The 22,866-nt window shown below is 47.3% G+C and overlaps 1 protein-coding gene, 1 long non-coding RNA gene and 1 pseudogene across 4 annotated transcripts in view; 2 read left to right on the top strand and 1 right to left on the bottom strand.

Moving 5' to 3' along the window:
* LOC136529093 (ubiquitin-conjugating enzyme E2 22-like) overlaps positions 1-9,403 on the bottom strand; it is a 42,934-nt gene extending 33,531 nt beyond the window's left edge. The window contains exons 1-6 of one of the 2 annotated variants that reach the window (XM_066522154.1): positions 9,074-9,403; positions 7,150-7,283; positions 6,892-7,036; positions 6,580-6,657; positions 6,371-6,483; positions 6,117-6,220 (exon numbers count right to left, since the gene is read on the bottom strand). In XM_066522154.1, the coding sequence (XP_066378251.1) occupies positions 6,117-6,220; positions 6,371-6,483; positions 6,580-6,657; positions 6,892-7,036; positions 7,150-7,152 (443 nt within the window). In that variant the 5' untranslated portion in view covers positions 7,153-7,283; positions 9,074-9,403. Of the gene's footprint in view, positions 1-6,116; positions 6,221-6,370; positions 6,484-6,579; positions 6,658-6,891; positions 7,055-7,149; positions 7,284-9,073 lie in introns of those variants that run through there. The other variant, XM_066522153.1, reaches the window with a different exon arrangement.
* On the top strand, positions 4,009-5,370 carry LOC136528640 (uncharacterized; annotated as a pseudogene).
* Positions 9,404-13,105: 3,702 nt separating the features above from the next.
* On the top strand, positions 13,106-13,673 carry LOC136527244 (uncharacterized). 2 transcript variants are annotated; one of them, XR_010776730.1, is made up of 3 exons: positions 13,106-13,120; positions 13,295-13,360; positions 13,488-13,673. It is a non-coding gene; the product is annotated as an uncharacterized lncRNA (long non-coding RNA). The 2 variants fall into 2 exon arrangements; XR_010776731.1 differs by having other exon boundaries at positions 13,107-13,120; positions 13,532-13,673.
* The last annotated feature ends 9,193 nt before the right edge of the window (positions 13,674-22,866 follow it).

Raw genomic sequence — 22,866 nt, 5'->3', positions numbered from 1 at the left:
GTCGTTGAGCTAGCTGGGCTCACCGATTGCAACCCAGCTCTCACTCCAATGGAGGAGAGGCTGAAGCTGAGCCACGACAGCACGACGAAGGAGGTGGACGCTACATAGTACCGGCGTCTTGTGGGGAGCCTTCGCTACCTCGCCCACACATGGCCGGACTTGGCATTCTCCGTTGGCTACGTTAGTCGGTTCATGCAGCGACCGACGACGGAGCCCCAGCAGGCTGTGAAGAGGATCATTCGCTACGTCGCGGGGACTCTAGACCACGACCTCTACTACCCTAGGTGCCCTGGGGCGACACACTTCGTCGGGTACAGCGACAGCGACCATGCCGGCGACATCGACACCAGCAAGAGCACGAGCGAGATCCTCTTCCTCCTCGGTAAGTGCCTCGTTAGCTGGCAGTCGGTCAAGCAGCAGGTGGTGGCCCTGTCCAGCTATGAGGCCGAGTACATAGCGGCCTCCATCGCTTCAACTCAGGCGCTTTGGCTCGCTCGACTGCTTGGTGATCTCCTCGGCAGAGATACTAGAGCGGTAGAGCTCAGGATGGACAGCAAGTCCGCTCTAGCCTTGGCAAAGAACCTGTTTTTCATGAACGGAGTAAGCACATCCGGGTGAGGTACCACTTCATCCGAGGCTGTTTGAAGGAATGAAGCATAAGGCAAGCTACATCAACACCAAGGACCAGCTTACAGATCTGCTTACCAAGCCTCTTGAGAGGATCAAGTTCCTTAAGCTCTGCTCCAGGACCGGGATGGTTCAACTTTCCCACAAGACGACGCACAAGACTTAGGGGGAGAAAAAATATTGTTAGTCGCTGAATTCTTACTCTTGGTAGTAGTAGAATTTTCTCTCATCAAGAGAGAATGACACTTGGAGTTGGGACAATTTTCTGGTTTATTTCTCACACAAATGGCATGCCAACCTGAGGGTTTTGTGATACATATTTATAGACTGCTAGCCAGCCAAGCATATGCGAAGATGCTTGATGCTAACATGTTGTCCTAAAACAGATGTTGTCCTAGATGCTAAGATGCTGTCCTAGATGCTAAGATGTTGTCCAAGCCAGTCAAGAATGCTGTCCTTGATGGACAGCAAGACCACCATGCAGCCACAAGGACCAGATGCTACAGCCCCACAAAGACCAGCCAATGCAGAGACTTATCCCATTATTCTCCCCTAGAGTCTTGTGCGTCGTCTTGTGGGATAGTTGAACCATCCCGATCCTGGAGCAGAGCACAAGGAACTTGATCCTCCCAGAGCGCCTGAATCGAAGCGATGGAGGCCGCTATGTACTCGACCTCACAGCTGGACAGGGCCACCACCTGCTGCTTGACCGACTGCCAGCTAACGAGACACTTGCCGAGGAGAAAGAGGATCCCGCTCGTGCTCTTGCTGGTGTCGCTGTCGCCGACGTGGTCGTTGTCGCTGTACCCGACGAATTGTGCCGCCTTAGGGCACCTAGGGTAGTAGAGGCCGTGGTCGAAAGTCCCCGCAACATAGCGGATGATCCTCTTCACAGCCTACTGGTGCTCCGTCGTCGGTCGCTGCATGAACCGACTAACGTAGCCGACGGAGAATGCCAAGTCCGACCGAGTGTGGACGAGGTAGCGAAGGCTCCCCACAAGACACCGGTACAGTGTAGCGTCCACCTTCGTCATGCTGTCGTGGCTCAGCTTCAGCCTCTCCATCGGAGTGAGAGCTGGGTTGAAGTTGATGAGCCCAGCTAGCTCAACAACGCGCTTGGCGTAGGCGGTCTGTCGAAGTGTGATCCCGGAGTCATCCTACTGCACCTCGATTCCCAGGTAGAAATAGAGAGGCCCTAGGTCACTCCCCTTTAGCGTGGAATCCAACCTGGCATTCCACGCCCTCGGTGCCTGCCGCAAGCCATAGAGGGCTTTGCGCAGGCGGAGCACCTTGCCCTCCCTGCCGGGGATCGCAAATCCCGATGGCTGGTGCACGTAGACCTCCTCCTTCAAGTCGCCGTTAAGGAACACCGACTTGACGTCCATGTGATGAACACGCCAGCCTTCTAGGCAGCTAGCGCAAGGAGGAGTCGCACGGACTCCATCCATGCCACGGGAGCAAAGGCATCGTCGAAGTCGACCCCCTCCTGCACGAAACCTCATACCACCAAGCGAGCCTTGTGCTTGACGATGGTGCTGGCTTCATGCCTCTTTAGCTTGTACACCCACTTAAGGGTGATCGCGCGGTGGCCACAAGGAAGGTCAGCAAGCTCCCAGGTGCGGTTCTTCTCAATCGCATCCATCTCCAACTGCATCGTGGCGCGCCATGCCGCATGTCTCTCGGCCTCAGCAAACGACCTAGGCCTGCCATCGTCACACGCAAGGTGCAACTGCGTCTCCAGGTCATGAGGCACCAGTCCCGGCACCGGCTGGTCGCCGAGAAGGTTCTCCATCGTACGGTACCGCAGCGGCTCGCCGTCGTGGTACGCGTCAATGCGCTCCTCGTCGTGAGAGAGCGAAGTAGCGAGCTCAACCGGACTATGCTCGACACGAGCTGGTGTTGTGTAGACGTGCTCGGAGAGGTGCGTGTCGATGCTAGAGTGCGTGGCGGTGCCGACTGTGGTGGAGCCAGCGAAGAACTCATCGCAGCCAAGGTCCTGACTACAGAGCGTGGTGCTGTCGGAGTAGCAGGCGCCGGGGTCGATGGAGGCTCGGGGACTAGGGTAGACACGCCCGTCGAAGAAGAGCTGCCTACTCCTCCAGCTCCCTCGAAGTGAACGTACTCGACACTGAAGTCATCGTGCGTCGAAGCCGAGCCGTCGTCCACCGCCTTGTCCCACGCCCATCCTCGCCCTTCATTGAACACAACATCGCACGCCATGCGCACACGCTGTCTTTGGATCGAGGATGCGGTAGACCATTGAGCCCTCCGCGTAGCCGATAAACACTACCGGAGTGCTCCCGTCGTCGAGCTTGCTGATGTAGCCAAGCTCCTTGGCGAACGCGAGGCAGCTGAAGCCCCGCAAGTGGGAGACCGCCGGCTTACACCCATGCCAAGCCTCGTACGACGTCCTGCCGTCGAGCGCCTTGGTAGGCGAGCGGTTGAGGATGTAGATGACCAACACCACCGCCTCTCCCCAGAAGACAGCCGGCACCCCCCTCTGCTTGAGAAGGGCCCGAGCCATCTCCATAACCGTCTGGTTGCGCCACTCGACAACACCGTTCTGCTGCGGGCTGTACGGCGAGTAGTAGTGGCGCTGAATGCCCTTATCAGCGCAGTATGACGTGAATTCAGCCGTCGTGAATTCACCGCCATTGTCGGTGCGCAGCACGCGCAGCTTGCGGCCGCACTCCGCCTCCGTAGCAACCTACGCGCGCCTGATGGCGTCCGCAGCCTCTCCCTTGCTACCGAGGACCATCACCCACATGTAGCAGGAGAGGTCGTCGACAAGCAACAGGAAGTAGCGTTGTCCTCCCGGTGTGGCCGGTGTCACCAGGCCACACAAGCCCCCATGCACAAGCTCGAGCCTCTCCTTGGCTCGAAAGCTCGCCCGCTGGGGAAAGGGAAGTCGCCTCTGCTTCGTCAACACGCAAACGTCGCAGAGCTGCTCCACATGGCCGAGGCACGACAGGCCTCGCACCATCTCCGTGGCACTGAGCCACTTCAGGGCCTCGAAGTGAAGGTGCCCGAAGCGCTCGTGCCACTACCACGCCTTGTCATCCCGACGAGCAGCGAGACAGAGGGGTTGTGCCACCTGCACGTTAAGGACGTAGAGTCGATTTGCGCTTCTGGTTACCTTGGCAAGAAGGCGACGACGGCGATCCCAAATCCTCATGACTCCATCCTCAACCACCACGCGCAAACCGTTTTCATCCAGTTGTCCCAAGCCGATGATAGAGTTCCTCAACACGGGGATATAGTAGACTCCGGTGAGCAGCCTGTGCTCACCAGACATGGCGGTGAAGGTGACGGAGCCGATGCCCTTGAGCCTCGGACGCTAGAGTCAAGCTCGATGAAGAACTCCCGTCGACCGGTCATGTGATGGATGGCGCCGATGTCGAGGCACCACCCGTCAGTCTTGTCGTTGCCGGAGCCGTCGCCGAGGAAGGCGTGTGTTTTTGGCTCATCAGGGTGGAGTAGAGCCGCTGCGGCCGGTGCCATTGGAGGTAACTCGATGCTTGCATTTGCCATGAACAGAGACGGCTCCTCCGTCTGTGCGACATGGGCCTGGCCGTGTCGTGACTGTCGACAGTCCTTGGCCCAATGGCCAAGCTGGCCGCAGTTGTGGCAGGTGTCGTCTCATGCCGGCTTGTGCTTGCCAGTGGCGCCGCCCTAGGCATCACCCTCGACACGTCCTCGCGCCCCGGCCTGGGCGTCTCTACGCGCCTTGCGTGGCTTGCCACGCTTGCGGCCGCCTATCGTGGAAGAAGGCTCCCCCTTCTTCGAAGAAGGCTCCCCCTTCTTCTGGTTACCTTGGTAGGCAACCCACTGCTCCCGAGTGAGAAGGAGCTTCCCGCCAGTGGTGATGGGCCCCGAGAGAGACTGTGGCTCATCGCTGTTGACGACCTTGAGGCGACCTATCGCCTCCTCGATCGACATCGTGGAGAGATCCAGCAGAGACTCGATCGAGCGAGCCATCTGCTTGTACTTCTCGGGGACGCAGCGGAAGAGTTTTTCGACAGCTCTCTCCTCGCCGTAGGTGTCATCGCCGAACTGCACCATCTTCTGCAACAGAGTGTTGAGACGGAGAGCAAAGTCATCAACATCCTCACCTGGCAAGAAGGACAGGTTCTCCCACTCCTTGCGAAGTGCCTACAGTGTGGACTTGCGGGCGCGGTCGCTGCCGATGCGTGCCGCAGCGATGGCGTCCCAAGCCTTCTTGACAGTTCGCTTGGTAAGTGAGAACTGCATCTCGGACGGGACTACAGCAATGAGGGCATCCAGCGCCCGTCGATCCTAGTCGTAGTCGACGTACCGGATTGCCTCCCACATGTGCCGCACCTGGAGCTTTACCCTCATCACCGCAGCCCACTCGACGTAGTTGGTCTTAGTGAGGGTAGGCCACCCACCGCCGGGGCCGACGTCCCTGACAACAGCCTGAAGCCCGTGGTAACTACGGTACCGATCCGGGGAGAGAGAGCCACGCTGCCTGTGAAGGCCGCGCTCTCCATCGACCCGTCCGCCACCGTTGCCGTGCGCGCCTCCTCCAGGAGCGCCACCGCCGTGCGCGCCTCCTCCAGGAGCGCCACCGTCGTGCGGCGGCGGCACGTCCGCGCATGTCTGGGCTGCCGCCGCGCTCGTGGGCGTGCGCGACTAACTTTGTCGCCGGTGCTCGCGCTGCCTCCCTCCCCAGCAGCTCGAGGTCCGCGTCGACGCTGTCGTCAGCAGAAATGGAGCTGCTGATGCTGCCGCGCATAACCTCAACCTCCGCCGCTGCCACCGCTTCCGCCTCCGCTCTGGCTGCTGCCAGCTTCGACGCCCTTGCCGGCGCCGTAGCGGTCTCTGCCGCCGCTCGCTCGCGTTCCTCTGCCGCGGCAAGTTCGGCCTCCTGCCGACGCCGCGTGCTTGAGGCGACCGAGCGCTGAGACTGTCCTGCGGACATGACGCGCTATCGGGGGGCTGCTGCGTGGGGAGAGGACTGCTTCAGACGAGCTGCACAGAGGGAGAGGAATGAGCCAGAACGGCCGAAACTGCTGCTGCTCCTAGCTGGCGCTGTTGCGAGGCTAGAAAAGGAGATGAGGAGGAGATGCTCAGGCTACAGGATAGTACGGCTTTGATACCAGTTGTTAGTCGCTGAATTCTTACTCTTGATAGTAGCAGAATTCTTACTCTCATCGAGAGAATATGACACTAGAAGTTAGGACAATTTTCTGGTTTATTTCTCACACAAATGTCATGCGTGGGAATACATATTTATAGGCTGCTAGCCAGCATGCCAAGATGCTAGATGCTAACATGATATCTTAAAACAGATGCTGTCCTAGCCAGTCAAGGATGTTGTCCTAAATGCTAAGATGTTGTCCTAGCCAGTCAAAGATGCTGTCATTGATGGACAGCAAGACCACCATGCAACCACAAGGACCATATGCTGCAGCCCCACAAAGACCAACCAACACAGAGACTTATCCCATCAAAGTTCAAGGGCTAACCTTGCATGCCGTGCATATTCCTCATAATTTTCAAGTAACATCTTCCCAGCTTGTTCATTAAGTGCAGATTCAGGAAATGGTTCGATCAGAAGGCATCTCACTACCTACAAGGCATGCCAACAAGCAACTCAGTATGTTTCGACCATGTTGGACAACAACTGAAACACAAAGCATAGTAATTGTTTACAAAGAAATTTTGTAGTGCTGCGAATAAAATAATGGACTGGTTTATGTGTGTTGAACGCCAATATTACCAGAAGAACATGTCTTAATCCAAGGCCAGGATTCCAATCCTTCTTCAGTGTGTTTACACATATCTCACCACTAGTAGCTATGTTTGGATGGAAAATTTTTGTCAAGAAGAATCCTGCAAATCAAAGTAAGATCAAAGAGTGAACAGATTTTCGACTAAAGGCTTCACTTCGACAAAGGAAGAACTTTGGAAATCTCAGAGGATAACTACCTTTTGGGGGAGATTGAGGGAAATCGTGAGACAATAATAGCTTCATCCTGAACACCCCATACTCATATGGAGTTCCAGCTGCACGATGTCCAGATTAAAATTTTAAGACGTACTATTAAAAAGTAGTGAGAAAGGAAAGTCATGGAATGGAAAAATCATGCTTGAGAAAGAGGAAAGTCATGGAATGGAAAAAGAGTAAAAGACACCAGTGTCTGCAAAGTAGGTACATAGCATGATCGATCATGCAAATTCAATAGATGAAGGCCAAAAAATATTTGCACAGTAAACCAAAGCATCTTGAGAGAATATTACCAGGGCCTTCAATATCAGCAAAAATAGTAGTGAAGTCATCATCATTGACAATTACATTAATCCCTTCTGGAGGTAACTCATCAAGATTCTTCAGTTCTTTAGCCAATTGCCTGATAACATTTGGTGGGAGGTTCTCATTGGTTGCCTTCAGTGTCACAGACATGCCATTAGAATCATGGGATACAGTACTGCTGAGTTGTAATGATTCTCTTTCACAGCACAGAAAATCCTAAAAAAATGAGAATTTGCGATGCTCACCATGGAAGCAATGACAGCAGACACTTTCAAAACTGTCTTATTACTTCAACTAGAACTGTTGTTGTAACACAATAGCACCCTTTGTGACCACAAAAGGCCTTTGTGCAGTTGCAACTCCGTGGCACCGTAGGAACCTACAGAAACCATTGTGTATCAGCATTTCAGGTACAACACTTAACTGAGGTAAGCACAATACCTATGTAATTAAAACTTTATTCATCTACACAAGCCCAATTTATCATCTGCATGGTGTTAAGTGTTGACCACCATAAGTTAATACCTAAACATCCAAGGGTCAAAGAGGAAAATTCTGCAAACTTAGCAACCATTGTCCCCTCCTTAGAGCAACTCAAAAAGAAGACGTAAAAGGACTCCCTGTAGCTATTTCTTGGGCGATTCTAGCTTTTAAAATTTAATAATCTGTATTTGTTGTACTTCCTGAGTGCCATCAGAAAGACAATGATCTTTGTTGTACTGCTTTTCAGCCGTCAGGAACTACTGATCCTATTAGTTTGGATTTAATGAAATTTGTGTGGAATCTACACCATTGCTTGCTTCATGTAGTACTTCTGAAATGCCAGTTTTCAGAGCAGCAACAGCTCTGCTCATCTTTTCAGTTTTATTTGTGTGGAGAGATATGTTGGCACCAATGTGTTGCCACCTGAGCTGTAGTAGAAGTAGTACTAGTTGTGAGCTAGATGTGGATAGTTTTGTAGCCTGAAAGAGAGCTTAAAATCATGCCAACACTAAATGAAGGAAACTACTGATTGTGCATGTGCAGAGAGCAGTCACACTCTTCAAATAATGGAGCTCTCAAAATATTATTGTGAAACTAAATAATGAAATGTGAGAAAGCACATAGGAATTGTTTTCAAATATGACAACAATAGTTATGAAATGAATAAAACAGTATTCTACATGGCGGGTAACTGGTGGCCACGGCAGCTGATGTTTTTTTTTTCTTCCTGTCTGGGTGAAGGCAGGAAGGACGCACGATATGCGCTGGTGCGAAACAGTTGCGATCTGATAGGCAGGGGGGAAATTGGTACAAAATAGTTACGTGGCACTTTTAAAAGATGGAGAATGGAATGAATGTGCATTTGTTGTGAGAGGGTTGTTGTTTGGGAAACCAATTTCTTTTAGAGCCTCAAAATCATGGTTTCTGGGTAACTCCCTTGGAGTTGGCTCTTATGCCCCCATGCTTCTAAGAAATGAAAAGGCGCATTCAGTAACGCCTGCAACTAGCTATTACTGGCACATATCCGCATCTTCAATAAATTGCACCAACGAACCATTTTGGCAAGAAGATGTAATGTAATTGGAAATTTGGCTCTAGATACAGTACATTCCTAGTCCCATGCTACCACAACTATGTTAATCTAGTAATGAACCACTTCCACAAGCCAACTTTGTGAATAATATCATGACCACAACAAGATGAGACACTACTATGGGCACTGAAAAGCGAAGTGTTCCCCTCCCTCCTTACATCCACAAGCGCAAGTGGGCACATGCACCAGCCTGAGCCACACAAGCCCCTGCTTGGCCATCTAGGCTCTGCAGTGTGCTAGAACATGGGACTACCTAAGAATTCAGAAATGTTTCTGCCCAGAAATTAGGTTTGGGGGAAATGCGAGGCCAATCGATCGACCAAACACAATCGACGCTCGTTTACAGTAGCGAAACACCGTGCGGGTGGATCTGAAACCCGCTGGACATCCGCTCTACCCCTAGCTTGAGAAATCGACCGGTCACCAACTCGGCCCCGGTCGGAGGAGGAGGCCGCTCTCCCTCGCTCCGCGGTCCGCGCCTCGCAAGACCTCACCCCCGGACCACGCCCTCCGGCGGCACCGGGACGATGCCCACGCACTACGAGGGCAACGATCGACTGGAAAAGTAGAAGTGCGGTACTGCAGGCGCTTACCTCAGGCGATGGGCGGGCCGGCGGGGGAGCGGCCGAACGAGCAACCGAGACGTGCGGCGGTAGGGAAGTCTCGGGGGCGACGAGAAGGGAGGGCTGCCGCCGCTTGGGTAGTGCTCGGACGGGGGCGGAACCGGAAGCCTAGGCGGGGGAGGAGGAGAGGCGGCCGGAAGGGGAGGGGAGGAAGTAGTTGCGAGCTTTGATGAGAACCAACTGCTGTCTGAAACCGGAGGGAGCGGCGCATGATAGGGACGAGAGATCCGACCGTTGAGTCCGGGCGGGCCCCAGGCCCAGAGCGGCGCGGATGGCGCGGGCCCACGTGGGCGCCGTGCACCGACGCGCCTGCCGTTTGGATTTGGTACTTTGTGGTGCGTGGCCGTGGTAGCCGTTGGGGAACGAATCTGCGTCGTCCGTCGTGGAGAACTGGCAAGGCCTGCAAAATCTCTTATTATCAAACCCGCGGACTTTGGCTGCCTGCTAGCCCATCCACGTCGCCCTCAAAGCGTCGGCCGTCCGATCTCTTCATTCGATGCCCAGTAGCGAGCCACGTCGCCTCATTCATCCCAAAAAAATTGATGCCTCCCTTCGCGAAAAAAAAGCCTCCCTCTACGCCCCGCCTCCCCTCACGCTCCTCTCGCGGCGCGCCACCTCCGCCGCCCGCACCCTGTCCCCTCCCCCGCCCGCGCCTCCCCTCCCTCTCCCTATCCTTCTCCCTCTCTACCACTCTCTCTCTCTCTCGACGTGGTGACGCACCGGCCCGACCCCTGCGCGGACAACTCCACGTGCGCACGGCCTGGGCGGCGGCACCGCCGGTGTGCGCCGCAACCGCGCCCACGGCCCTGGTCATGGCCGCCTCCCAGCGTTCGTCGCATCGTCCCCTCCTCGGTTTGGTCCCCCCCCCTCTTTCCTTACCTCTTCCTGCCGGATCTCCCTCTCCCAGCGTTCGCGGAGGCTCGCTCCCCTTCGCTATGGACGGCAATCTATATGCACACGAACTGTCCGCCTGTGCTACAGGAAACCCTAGCTGCTTGTCCTCATCTTTTCGCTACAAATTTGGCTGCAGGTTTCCTGGTGTTTCTTGTTGTACGTACCGTTAATGTCTACTTAGCTACTGCTTAAATCTAGAACAGCTCTTAGTTCTCACATAGCTATTTGCTTCATCCGACTTGGTGGTTGTCTTGAGTGTATTTTATTTTGGGTGGACCATATTTGTTTCAGGCCAAGCAGGTAGTCACTATTGTTACCAGCTTGTTCAAATTTTATGTTTGAGGCCGAATTTAGCATGCTTCGAAATTGGTAATGTCTAAGTTATCTCAGCAGAGGCATCATGGCATCACTCCCAAGTCCTCATAGCGAGGAAATTAGATCCCACGCCTTTTCCGTGCTACTATTAAGGGATTTCATCATTTTTAGAATAACAGCTCTACATCAGCTGCCGTGTGTGTTCAGCTGATATTGCTGCATAAACGCCTATGTGTGTAGTCCTAATTTTAGTTGTTTCGCTGTGCCAGCTTGTTACTCATAGACTTCCAAAGCTTGATTTAAGGAAAACATTTGTATTCACATTTTTTACGCCTTGACCTTGTCGGGCCAGCTTTACATGTCTGCTAATTTTTACCCGAGCTTCAAGAGAAATTATCAGTATGTAGTGTACCTAGCTTTTTCTACCACTGCTGTTTGAAAATAAGTCTCCATTTGCAGGTACCTCTATTTGAGCAGGTTAGTTACAGCCGGTTTGCCATCAGGTGCCATTGGTCGTCTTATACTTGCCTACATCTGTATTTTCCTTCACCACCTGATAGGTAATTTACTTTATGGTCTGCACTTGGACGTGTTGCCTGCAAATTGCATTGCATGAGCAGATTATGAGGCTTCCCTTCCTTCCTCTTTGTTGTGGGGTGAGTGAGCTCTCCACTCTTGTGTGCGCTTGGGAAAGACCTTTTTCTCCTGTGCTTGCTCTCCTTACCATTGTCGGGGCCAGGTACGTGTGTGGATCTGGCTCACCGGCCTTTATCGCTGCAGGAGCCCCACACCAACGCATCTGGCCTGTTGCGCATGGTGGAGGTGCACTCTCTCCCCTTGTCCCCCCCCCCCCTCCCTTAGCTCTCTCTTCGCACTGTGAGAATCTTGGCCCCCTTCTCCTAGGAGCCCGTTGGCTCCTGCCGTTCTGTTGTTTTAAAATCTGCGGATCATGTGTGTAACTGATATCCTTCGTTGGACAATGATGATTAGTTGTTTCGTTCTTCATGTTATCTACTGAGGTTTTGGGATTGTGCAATGCTGAATTTTTTTAACTGAGACAATGGAATTGTGCAATGATGAATAATTATTTCATTCTTCCATGATTCTTGCTATTTTCATCAGTTTTGTGATGACGATGTCATTATGGCTCAGCAGCTCTCTTTTGCATGTGTTGTCTCGTTTTTATTGGTTGCCACATTTTGTGCGTTTGTTACTGAGCATAATTCCATTGTCAGTGATGTCTTTGATCCACATAATTTGATGGTTGTTATATTGCTGAGCGCACCCCATTGCCAATGATGTATTTACTCAGCACAGATTCATAGTTGGGTGGCTACAATGGGTCCCTCTGTTTCGGTTTGCTACAGATCTATCCTCTTTCTTTTCTTCCTTGTATGTTTCGGTCTTGTCCTTTTGGTATATCAACTAACACATTTACGCTTAAGCTACACTACCTCTGCTGGTCAGTACAATTTAGAGGTTAGTATATATTGTGCCCTTTGTACTACGTTTACCTTTAGTTTTGGAGGTTAGTACACATTGCCCATGCTGATCAGTACCATTTTGTTGTTGTTGTTTGTTCTCAATGCAAGATACAGTACTGCAATTGGAATTTCCAAGCATAGAAAATAATGTTGGTCGTAATCTCTTTATCCCTATCCTTCACGTAATGCTTTTCTTCCCCTTTTAGTTTCATACTCTAGATTCTATGTTCATTATTCGACATGTATATTATGGTGGTCTTTTGAAGCTAAACAATGTTGTCATAGATCTAAATTTTTCAGGTACAAAAATATTTGTAGGCACACAACATTGATTGCTCTTTATCCAACTTTAAAAAATACCGTAAACACATAACACATACCATATATTTCTGTGCACTCTAATGGCTCTTTTGTATTTCCTATGCTTGAGTTCATAGTCTGAACTATATGTTATAGACAGATTCCTATGAATTTGAAATATCCGTTCGTTACTATGCTATCTTGAACCTGAATTGATTGGTCTAATTGAAACTTTGTTCTACAGACAATGCCGCGTGCTCTCTCTTATCTGTCCAGCTCTCAGACTTAATCCAGAATGGTCATGAAGATGGACCGATAAGAGCCTCATGCACAGGGGAAATGGCTGCAGCTCTCAAAACTGGCTATCAAGCGATGAGAGGTAAACAAGGAGCAGTCATTCTCTACATGCTAAGATTGTGATTTCATCTTTGCTAAAAAAGATAAACTGAGGAAAAAGCATTGCCTACAGATTCACATGGCATAACAATAGCTTTTTTTGTCTACCAAACATAGTGATTTGTTGCTCGCCGTGAGTGTATTTTATTTTTTCTGGAACGTGTCTGCATTTTCTTATTGCATTGTCTTTACCTCGATTCAATGGACATGTAGTTGCCTGCTTAATTTTCTCTACAAGATCTGCACTGGATTACTAAGCGCCTTGTTTTTTTAGCCGGTTCCATTCAGTTAGTTTTCGTATAATTCATCAGGGCTAATTAATTGGTGTTCTTTTTAGTTTTCCTCAGAGATCAACTGCTGCTTAGCTCGAGTGTGCTCACAGTTACAGCAAAAGACATTCATATTGTCCTGTTTTGTTGTTAGCTTTAGTTTACTGATACTATCTTGCAACTTAGAACTACGTGTTCAGTTTCCCTACACCTGCTACATTTTATATCATCTACATGAACATACAGGTCAAAGTGATAGCTTACAACTTACAAGGGTGACACAATAATGAATCTTCTGCCACAGTGACGCTGGCCTCCTATGAAAAGGAAGAAAAAATAGGATCTGGACAAGTACCTAGGTAATCGCTTGGTCATCTAGAGCTGCTGCTTTTTTGCATTTCTGTGACATCATTTTCCTGTCTACAATACCTCCATGATAAATTTAAGTTCCATAATTCAGTATTGCTTCTGGATAACATTGTGCCTAGAGCCTGTGTGAATTGATAGTTTCTGTTTCTGTACGAACTGGGCAGTAAAGCACATGAAGATACATCAATCTCGTCTCTAAATGCAGGCTTGTTATCTGCCAATCCACGCAGGTATGGAAATTTCATTTCGTACCATATCTCATTATAGAGATTTACATGTGTCGTTTCTAGATATTTTGTGATGATTAGGTTTTGTACCATTTACCCCTTGCTCCCTTTGATTTTGGTCAATTGGAAGATTGTTGCTGCGTTGCTGATGTCTGATGCCTCTTCATCATCTAGATGTTGCTGTTCAGATCAAAGTCTCGAAGCATCTAAAAATTCCAGGCAAATTGTGAATGTGAAGGTACATTTTTGCTGCAGGTCATGTCTGGGTTCTCCAACAAAAGTGTAAATCACAATTATAGATGTGCAAAATTGTCAAAACAAAATCTTTAGGTCTGCCTGCTTTACCACTAACCCATTTAATAATGTCCATTCTTGTTGCTGAAATCCATGGCCATCTACATGTTTGTTAGCCTATACTTAGATGTCTCGTGGACTACAAGAAGGTACCTGATTGCTAAATTCTAAGACTAAATATTAATTGTTAACTTCTCAAGTTAAATAATTATATATGCTGTGCATGGCCATATAGCCCAGTGCCTCATATATACTTTCCATGGACATATGGTATTCCATTACAAATAAGTCAACAAGATGCTAGCTGTAGCATTCAAATCCTCAGGCCTTGCATTTCAGCCGTCTATGATGGACTCTGGAAAAAAAATAATGTGTTTATGTTTGGGCAATATTCCACATTCCAGGACTGCATTTTGTAAACCAAAAGATGTTTTAGCCGTTAGTGATGTCAAATGTTAAAGGTTTGTCCGGGTAATCCTAGCCCTACAAGTAATTATGTATTCTAAATATGAGCACATTTGATTTGTCACTGAAAGGATAAACAAAGGTTGTGTTTGTAATGTTGTCTAAACAAAGGTTAAAAACCTCTCCGATCAGTTTAGCATCTCATACATCCAGTTCTTGCCCTTTTAATGTATCCTTTTTCTGAAATGAAGGTTATCATCAGCCTATAGGGGAAAAAAGTAAGGTCACTTTTTAGACCAACATTTCATGATTTACGAAGTTAAGAATTTGCTTCTTTAGTTCACAGAATTAATTACTTCATGCCGTTCTACTCTACTCCAAATGGAACCGCTCCTATCATACATGTTTGTGGTTACATCTACAAAAATATAAGTAACAAACATTCTAGCTCGTGTATGAGTACTTATCTATTATTCAATTTACCAAATGCACTATGAATCCAGCTTTCTCTATCATTATACGTCTACTCTGGTGCCTTGAAACTCCAACATCTTGATCAAATCATGATTGATATCTTTTTGAGGCCTCTAAAATTTTTAAAGGTTTCCTTTCTACTCTTCTTTTCCTATGATCTAGGGCCTTCTATTCAGGTTGGCGCTGCCTAGATCTGTGTTGGGTTTGCTAACTCCACAAGGGCCTCTTCAAAAAAAAAGTTCTAACTGTTTTATATTATACTATTTGTTTTTCTCATTTCACCTTTGAATCAGTTTGGCGTTGCCTACATCTGTATTGGGTTCTTTCTCCTCCAGGGAATATTGAGCCTCCAATTTTTACTATGAATTCCTGTCATCTAATTGTGCAGACATATGCTTGCTTCCTAATACTATGATTTTATACAGGTATGGATTCACAGAACCAAACAACTGAGTCCACCTCGACATGTGAAACCTATTTATCTATAGATAACGCCGCCTCGAGGACAGAATATGGAAACATGTTTATGGACTTCTAGACCTTCTCAATACTGTGTATGCTTTAAAATACTTCTGCTCAAATCCTATCGATTTTCTCTTTGTGCCAGAAAACTAAGTACAGATCTTTGCACTCAAATATTGCTTCAATCCGTTGTGCCCTGTGTTACTATTTTTTGTGTAATGGCGATGATAACCATGACCTCAAAACATACAGGCCCAACTTATCTCGGCTTGTTCACATTCGGTCCTAATTAGACCCTGTGACTCTGAATGCAAATTAGACCATGCTGCTTATGAAACCAACAGCTGCTTATTACAGTCTATGTACTCCATATTCTAGATCTTTTCTGCACCTGCCTACGCGCGCGATGGCGCGCGCCTTGCACTAGTTGAAATGACGAGGAGTGATCTAGCAAGGCCTGCTAACCGTGGACTAGAAATTTCTATGCGTGTGAACGAATCCAGTGGATGGGAAAAATGGGAAAATCTAGCCCTCGTTTAGTTGGGCCGATTCGGCGGCGGCAGATTCACGGTAGCTATAGTGACGTTTTGTTTTTATTTGGTAATAATTGTTCAATCGTTGACTAATTAGGCTCAAAACGTTCGTCTCACAAAGTACAACCAAACTGTGCAATTAGTTTTTGATTTCGTCAACATTTAGTACTCCATACATGTACCGCAAGTTTGACGTGACGGGGAATCTTCTTTTTACATAGTGTCAAAGTTGGGAATTTGGTGGAACTAAACACACCCCTAGGGATTTACTCAGCGCCGGATGTCCACGTGCAAATAAATGTCGGATGCTGTGTTGATCCACCTCCATGATTAAAAAAGTATCTTTGCTCATATGCTTACCACGCCGTGCACCCGGCCTCTTTCCCACCATGTTCCATGCGCTCGCCTTGCTCAACCACGGTGGAGCACAACCGTGCACCAACCTACAACCTCATGTTGCACCGCCCAAACTTGATAGAGAAAAAGAAGAAAGAGATATGAGTGCAACATTAAAACAAGTTGTTGCAACATCTTGAATCATCTTATGAAACAACTAGAGAAAAACTGGTGCAACATTAAAACACAATTGTCGCAACATCTTGAATCGTTATGAAACAACTAGTGAAAACCAGAAGCAATAGGATAGAGAATGTTTAAAAAAAACTAGGTCACTTGTTGCACCATCGAATGCAACTGCAACATAGAAAAAACACATGTCTATCTCCATCTCGATCTCGACCAAACAAACCAGCAACAGACAGAGAAAAGTCATTGCAACAAGACCAACTTAATATTGGGACATATAGGTATAATTGCCGCAACATCCAAAAAAATACATCTAAAATAGAAACATCAAAATCCGCTTATTATGTGGTGCAACATCCCGAGTGAGTCAATGCAACGGCTCCAAAAAGATCAATGCAACATAAACAATCATATGTTGCAAGATCACAAGAATGAAGGATCTGCTAAAACAGATCTTGACGAGGAGCTCCAGCCCTAGCCACACGACCATCGCCCTCAGCTCACCAACACACCACTACTCTACCTCTTGCTCCTTGCCCACGAACGTGTCATGCTTCTCCAACGTAGCATCATAGATCCATCCAAGAGGAGGAGGGAAAAGGGATAGTCATGAAGTCAGAGGGGCACAGGGCTCACCCTTTGGGCTGGAGCTTGCTGGCACTAGCGCTGCCCTCGACCCTGTGTCACAACGCTCACCTCTAGGTTTCACCACGAGGAATCGATTCATCTTGAGATGGCAAGCATGGCCGAGCTCGTTGTGCCGTCTACTTGGCTTGGTGTGAGAGGAGAACGAGGAAGATGTGAAGTAAGAGAGGTGTTCTGGGTGGATGGTTGGGTGGCAGGGAGACGAATGGGTGAGGCTGATGTAGGCGTCCGATATTTTATTCTGGTTTGAACATCCTAATATGAGCAATTCTAAAAATTTAAGGTATGACAAAATAAAAAAATAAAAGGCTATATTTGGTTTGGCTCTGAATGACCGTCCCGTTGTATTTGTCTATTTTTTCTAAAATAATTTCTTAATCTTCTTATGATCAACACCTCAATGTAGCATACTATTATTAAGTTATTAAGCCAAACACTAGACAAATTAATTGATGACCAACAAATTGAATAAATGACAATAGAAAAAAGAGTTTCAGATGAACGTAGCCCTACTGTGTTGTGGGATCGATCGACTGTGATCCGCAAACTTAGGGCGTGTTTGGTAACCTACACTTGGCTAGCCTGGCCATGGCCAGCTAGACTCCGGTCCAAATGGTGCAAGTGCTCGTATTTGGAAACGTGGCCCAGCATAGCCGAACTTGATTCAGATCGTGTTCATTTTGCCTATACAGATGAATGCAGTGACCTTGGACTCAGAAGGTGGTAACATTACCCCCAAACGTTGTCAATGTCATTACATCAAACATGTGTAGGGCGAGCGGCATGGGGAACGCAGACTCACCCACCTCGCCCAAGAAGCCGCCGCCGCCGCCGCTGCCCTTCTCCGGCACCATTGCAGGCCAGGAGGAAGAAGATGGGGAGGGAGAGGGCAGTGTGCCGGCGAGCGCCTCACGCACCACTATCGTGGCCATGGCCGTGGCCACGCGCCGAGGACGTCATTGCCAGGGCCGGGCCGAGCTTCGACCGGGATGCCTCGGCACAGAGCCGACGGTGCTATAGGTGCGCGCAGATGAGGTCCACGAGGAGGAGCACCAGGATGATGACGAAGATGGCCATGGCCATGACCACCACCATCTCCCCGACATTGCCCCAACCACGGTCACCGAGCCATGTCGCCAGGCCACGCCGCTCCACGTCGCCGCCATGCTGCCCGCCTCGTCGGCCGGGCTACGGCACCAGGCATGCGCTCACGCGGCCGCCACCGGTGCCGGTGCGTGGCCAGAGTGGTCGATCTCACGCTCGAGGCGGACCACGCTGTAGCGTCGGCCTTGGGCTCTGGGCGCACGCAGGTGAAAGGTCCTAATATGGCTAGAGGGGGGTGAATAGTCTATTTAAAAATCTACAAATCAACTAGAGCAATTTGATTAGTATGACTAATAGCGAAATGCAAACCTGCTCTAGCTCTACAAGGGTTGCAAGCCACATATCCAACAATTCTAGTTGCAATGATTACTAGGCACACAACTTGCAAAGTTACTACTCACTAAGAGCTCTCAATCTTCCTACTCTAAAGAGCTCCACTAGATGAACTTAAAATAACAAAGTAAGCTCTTAATTCTAATTACACTAAAGAGCTTACCACAACTAGTTTGCAAGAATATAAATGAGTGAGTAGGATGATTATACCACCGTGTAGAGGAGTGAACCAATCACAAGATAAAGATTAAGCCAATCACTGGGAGAATACAAATGACAAGAGAGAACCGATTTTTCTCGAGGTTCACGTGCTTACCAACACGCTACGTCCCCGTTGTGTTGACCAACACTTGGTGGTTCGACGGCTAAGAGGTGTTTCACAAACCTCGTCCACACGATTGGACACCGCAAGAACGTACCCACAAGTGAGGTAACTCAATGACACGAGCAATTTACTAGAGTTACCTTTTAGCACTCTGCCGAGGAAGGTACAACTCCCCTCACAATTATCGAAGGCGGCCACGAACAATCACCAACTCGTGCTGATCCTCCACCGCTGCACCAAGCCGTCTAGGTGGTGGCAACCACCAAGAGTAACAAGCGAAATCCACAGCGCAACACGAATACCAAGTGCCTCTAGATGCAATCACTCAAGCAATGCACTTGGATTCTCTCCCAATCTCACAAAGATGATGGATCAATGATGAAGATGAGTGGGAGTGCTTTGGCTAAGCTCACAAGGTTGCTATGTCAATGAAAATGTGCAAGAGAGTGAGCTTGAGCCAGCCATGGGGCTTAAATAGAAGCCCCCATGAAATAGAGCCGTTGTACCCCTTCACTGGGCACTGATCGGGGTGACCGGATGCTCCGGTCCTACTGACTAGACGCAGGGCTCAGCGTCCGATCGCCTGATAGCGGCCACGTGTCATCCTTCGTACAACAGAAGTCGTCTGATCTCAACGGTCATGACATGATCAGACGCTCTGCCATAAGTGACCGGATGCTAAACCCCCAGCGTCCAGTCGTTTATAGTAAGGTTCTAAAACTGGTTTTCTTCAACCGAACATGTCCGGTGGTACTTGACCGGACACAGCCAGCGTCCGGTCAGTTGCCCTGACTTTTGTGCAGCTGCATCAGCTCTGACCGGACGCAGCCTTCCAGCGTCCGGTCAGTCAGAGGCCTAGCGTCCAGTCACATGACTGACGCCAGGGAATTACTGCCACGCCTGACCGAACGCGCTGGTCCCCCTGAGACCAGCGTCCGGTCAGTTGTAAAACAGGGAGACTAACCCTCTATCATCTCTATCTCCTTCACCCTTGCTCAAATGTACCAACCACCAAGTGTATCACCTTGTGCACATGTGTTAGCATATTTTCACAACTATTTCCAAGGGTGTTAGCACTCCACTAGATCCTAAATGCCTGTGCAATGAATTAGAGCATCTAGTGGCACTTTGATAATCGTATTTCGATACGAGTTACACTCCTCTTAATAGTATGGCTATCTATCCTAAATATGATTACACTCACTAAGAGTCTTGATCACTAAAATAAAATGGCTCCTACATTTTATACCTTTGCCTTGAGCCTTTTATTTTTCTCTTTCTTCTTTTCCAAGTTCAAGCATTTGATCATCACCATGCCATCACCATCGTCATGATCTTCACCATTGCTTCATCACTTGGAGTAGTGCTACCTATCTTATAATCACTTTGATAAACTAGGTTAGCACTTAGGGTTTCATCAATTAACCAAAACCAAACTAGAGCTTTCAATCTCCTCCTTTTTGGTAATTGATGACAACCCTTATACAAAGATATGAAATAAGATTCAATTGAATTCATGTTGCTTGCCCAAGCATGTTTACCATGTGTAAAAGAATATGGACAAGTTCCATAAATTCCAAATGGTAGCAATTGCTCCCCCTATATATGTGCAAAGAGTTTGGATTGTAGCCTTGCACATATGCTTAGATAGGAAAAATAGGAGACAATTTCTACCAAATGATGCTAAGGTATAAGAGATGGACCTTTAAAGTGTGATACCAATCGGAGTGCACCATTATACCATCCTTAGCACCATTAGTAACTAGACATACATAAAAACTAGAATACCTCATGAGATCAATATTACAATTAAGGGTCTAGTTTCCATATGATGAACATAAGTCTAGTTACTTTAGCTAGATACCACTTGATAGCTAGGTACCACTTGTAAATATTTGGAAATGAAATCATTAGATATCCTATGCATGCTAGTTTTCATTTTATCAGTCAAACTTACAACTAACATACACCATACAAGCATGGATACTGAAATTTCAAACTTGTGCCATGCAAGCAAACATATGAAATGCATATTCAAATGCACCATACAAGTTCATGAGCTTGCTCCCCCTACTTGTGTGCTCAAGATTTTAATTGATCCCTTTCCTTTGTCCTTCCTTTGTCATATATCTTATCTCACTACACTATTTCTCCACCTATCACTTATCTTTGTTTCTCTCCCCTTTTATCATCAATGACTACAAAGGCTTAAAGTATAGATAGGTTCAAATTATAGATAGGTTGGGGTAAAACCATGTGAAATGAGGATCATTTTTCAATTTGGTTCAATCTAGATCACTTGCAAAAGATATTTAACTCGGTTTGATCTAAGGACAAGCTTCTTCACACCTCCAAATAAGGGTTATCTTGTACCATGTTGAGTTAAACACTTATAGCTTATTTACTAGATCAAACACTAGGTTTACAAGCCCACAAACATGTCATATGCTACCACTAGATCATTTCAAGCATACAAGCAATAGTGGTACCATACAAGCATCAAATTCATTTGTTTTCATAAATGAGCCTATTCAAATGTGAAATATGTCTAGATGCACTAATCATGTCCTTAGCAAGGATGAATGTCATGTCAATCAATTTATACCTTGTATTGCTTGAAGGAGAGGCATGTCATATAATGGGGTTGCATTAACACATATTGGTGAAGTCAAGTATGTTCAATTTATTCCTTAGCTTGCAAAACCTCTTCTCATCAAGTGGCTTGGTGAATATATCAGCAAGTTGATCTTCAGTGCCCACACTCTCTATGCAAATGTCCCCTTTTTATTGGTGATCTCTTATGAAGTGATGGCGGACATCAATATGCTTTGTTCTTGAATGTTGAACCGGGTTGTTAGTGAGCTTTATGGCACTCTCATTGTCACATAGCAATGGCACTTGCTTAAATTTGATTCCAAAGTCACTCAAAGTAGCCTTCATCTAAAGTAATTGAGCATAACAACTATCCACTGAAATGTACTCCGCTTCGGCGGTTGAAAGTGCTACACTATTTTGCTTCTTTGACGATCAAGACATAAGTGATCTTCCTAATAGTTGACATGTGCCCGATGTGCTCTTTCTCTCAACTTTGCATCCCGCATAATCGGAGTCTGAATATCTAATCAACTAAAATCTTGCTCCTTTGGGATACCACAATCCAACATTTTGTGTATGCTTCAAGTACCTTCATATTCTCTTTGTTGCTTTAGAATGACTTTCTTTTTGTGAGGCTTGAAATCTAGCACACATGCATACACTAAACATCACATTCGGCCTTGATGCGGTCACATAGAGTAGGCTTTCAATCATAGACCGATACATCTTTTGATCCACCATGTTACCACTAGCATCACTATCCAAGCTTCCACTTGTCCCCATTGGTGTACTAAAAGCTTTAGCATCATCCATTCCAAACTTTTTGAGTATGTCCTTGATATACTTGTCTTGACTTACAAATGTGCCATTCTTCATTTGCTTGATTTGAAGACCAAGGAAGTAACTAAGCTCTCCAATCATAGACATCTCAAACTTACTTGCCATCATCTTGCCAAACTCCTCACAAAAATCTTGATTTGTTGACCCAAATATGATATCATCAACATAGATTTGCATTACAAACAAGTCATTTCCAAGCTTCTTGGTGAAGAGAGTGGTGTCAACCTTTCCCATCTTGAATCCCTTAGAGAGTAGGAAATCCCTCAATCTCTCATATCATGCTCTTGGTGCTTGTTTCAATCCATACAAAGCCTTTCTCAACTTATAAACATGATTAGGTTTTTTTTCTATCTTTAAAACCGGGAGGTTGCTCAATATACACAAGCTCATTGATGTACCCATTGAGAAATGCACTCTTCATATCCATTTGGTACAACTTGATGTTGTGGGCACAAGCATAGGCTAACAAGATCCTAATTGCTTACAATCTTACAACCGGGGCATGTGTTTCTCCAAAGTCAAGACCTTTAATTTGAGTGTAACCTTGAGCCACTAATCTTGCTTTGTTCCTTATTACTATCCCATCTTGATCTTGCTTGTTCCGAAAGACCCACTTGGTTCCAATCACATTATGATTCTTAGGCCGCTCTACTAAATCTCATACTTAGTTTCTTGTAAAGTTGTTTAGCTCTTCATGCATAGCATTGATTCAATCAACATCCCTCAAAGCTTCATCTATCTTCTTAGGTTTAATGGATGACACAAATGAGAAATGCTCATAAAATGAAGTCAATCTTGATCTTGTTTGCACACCTCTTGAAATATCACCAATGATAGTGTCCAAGGGATGATCTCTTGCAACATTGGTTGGTTGAAGCACTTACACTTGATTGCTAGCATTTGATTGATCACTTGGTTGAGATGATGAACTAGCCATTTGTTGATCTTGCACATTGCCATCACTAGTGTTTGCT

Source organism: Miscanthus floridulus, chromosome 19 (assembly GCF_019320115.1).
Source record: "Miscanthus floridulus cultivar M001 chromosome 19, ASM1932011v1, whole genome shotgun sequence".
Taxonomy (NCBI): domain Eukaryota; kingdom Viridiplantae; phylum Streptophyta; class Magnoliopsida; order Poales; family Poaceae; genus Miscanthus; species Miscanthus floridulus.
The sequence above is the reverse complement of the archived record's forward strand: the minus strand, read 5'-3'. Positions and strand labels throughout refer to the sequence as shown.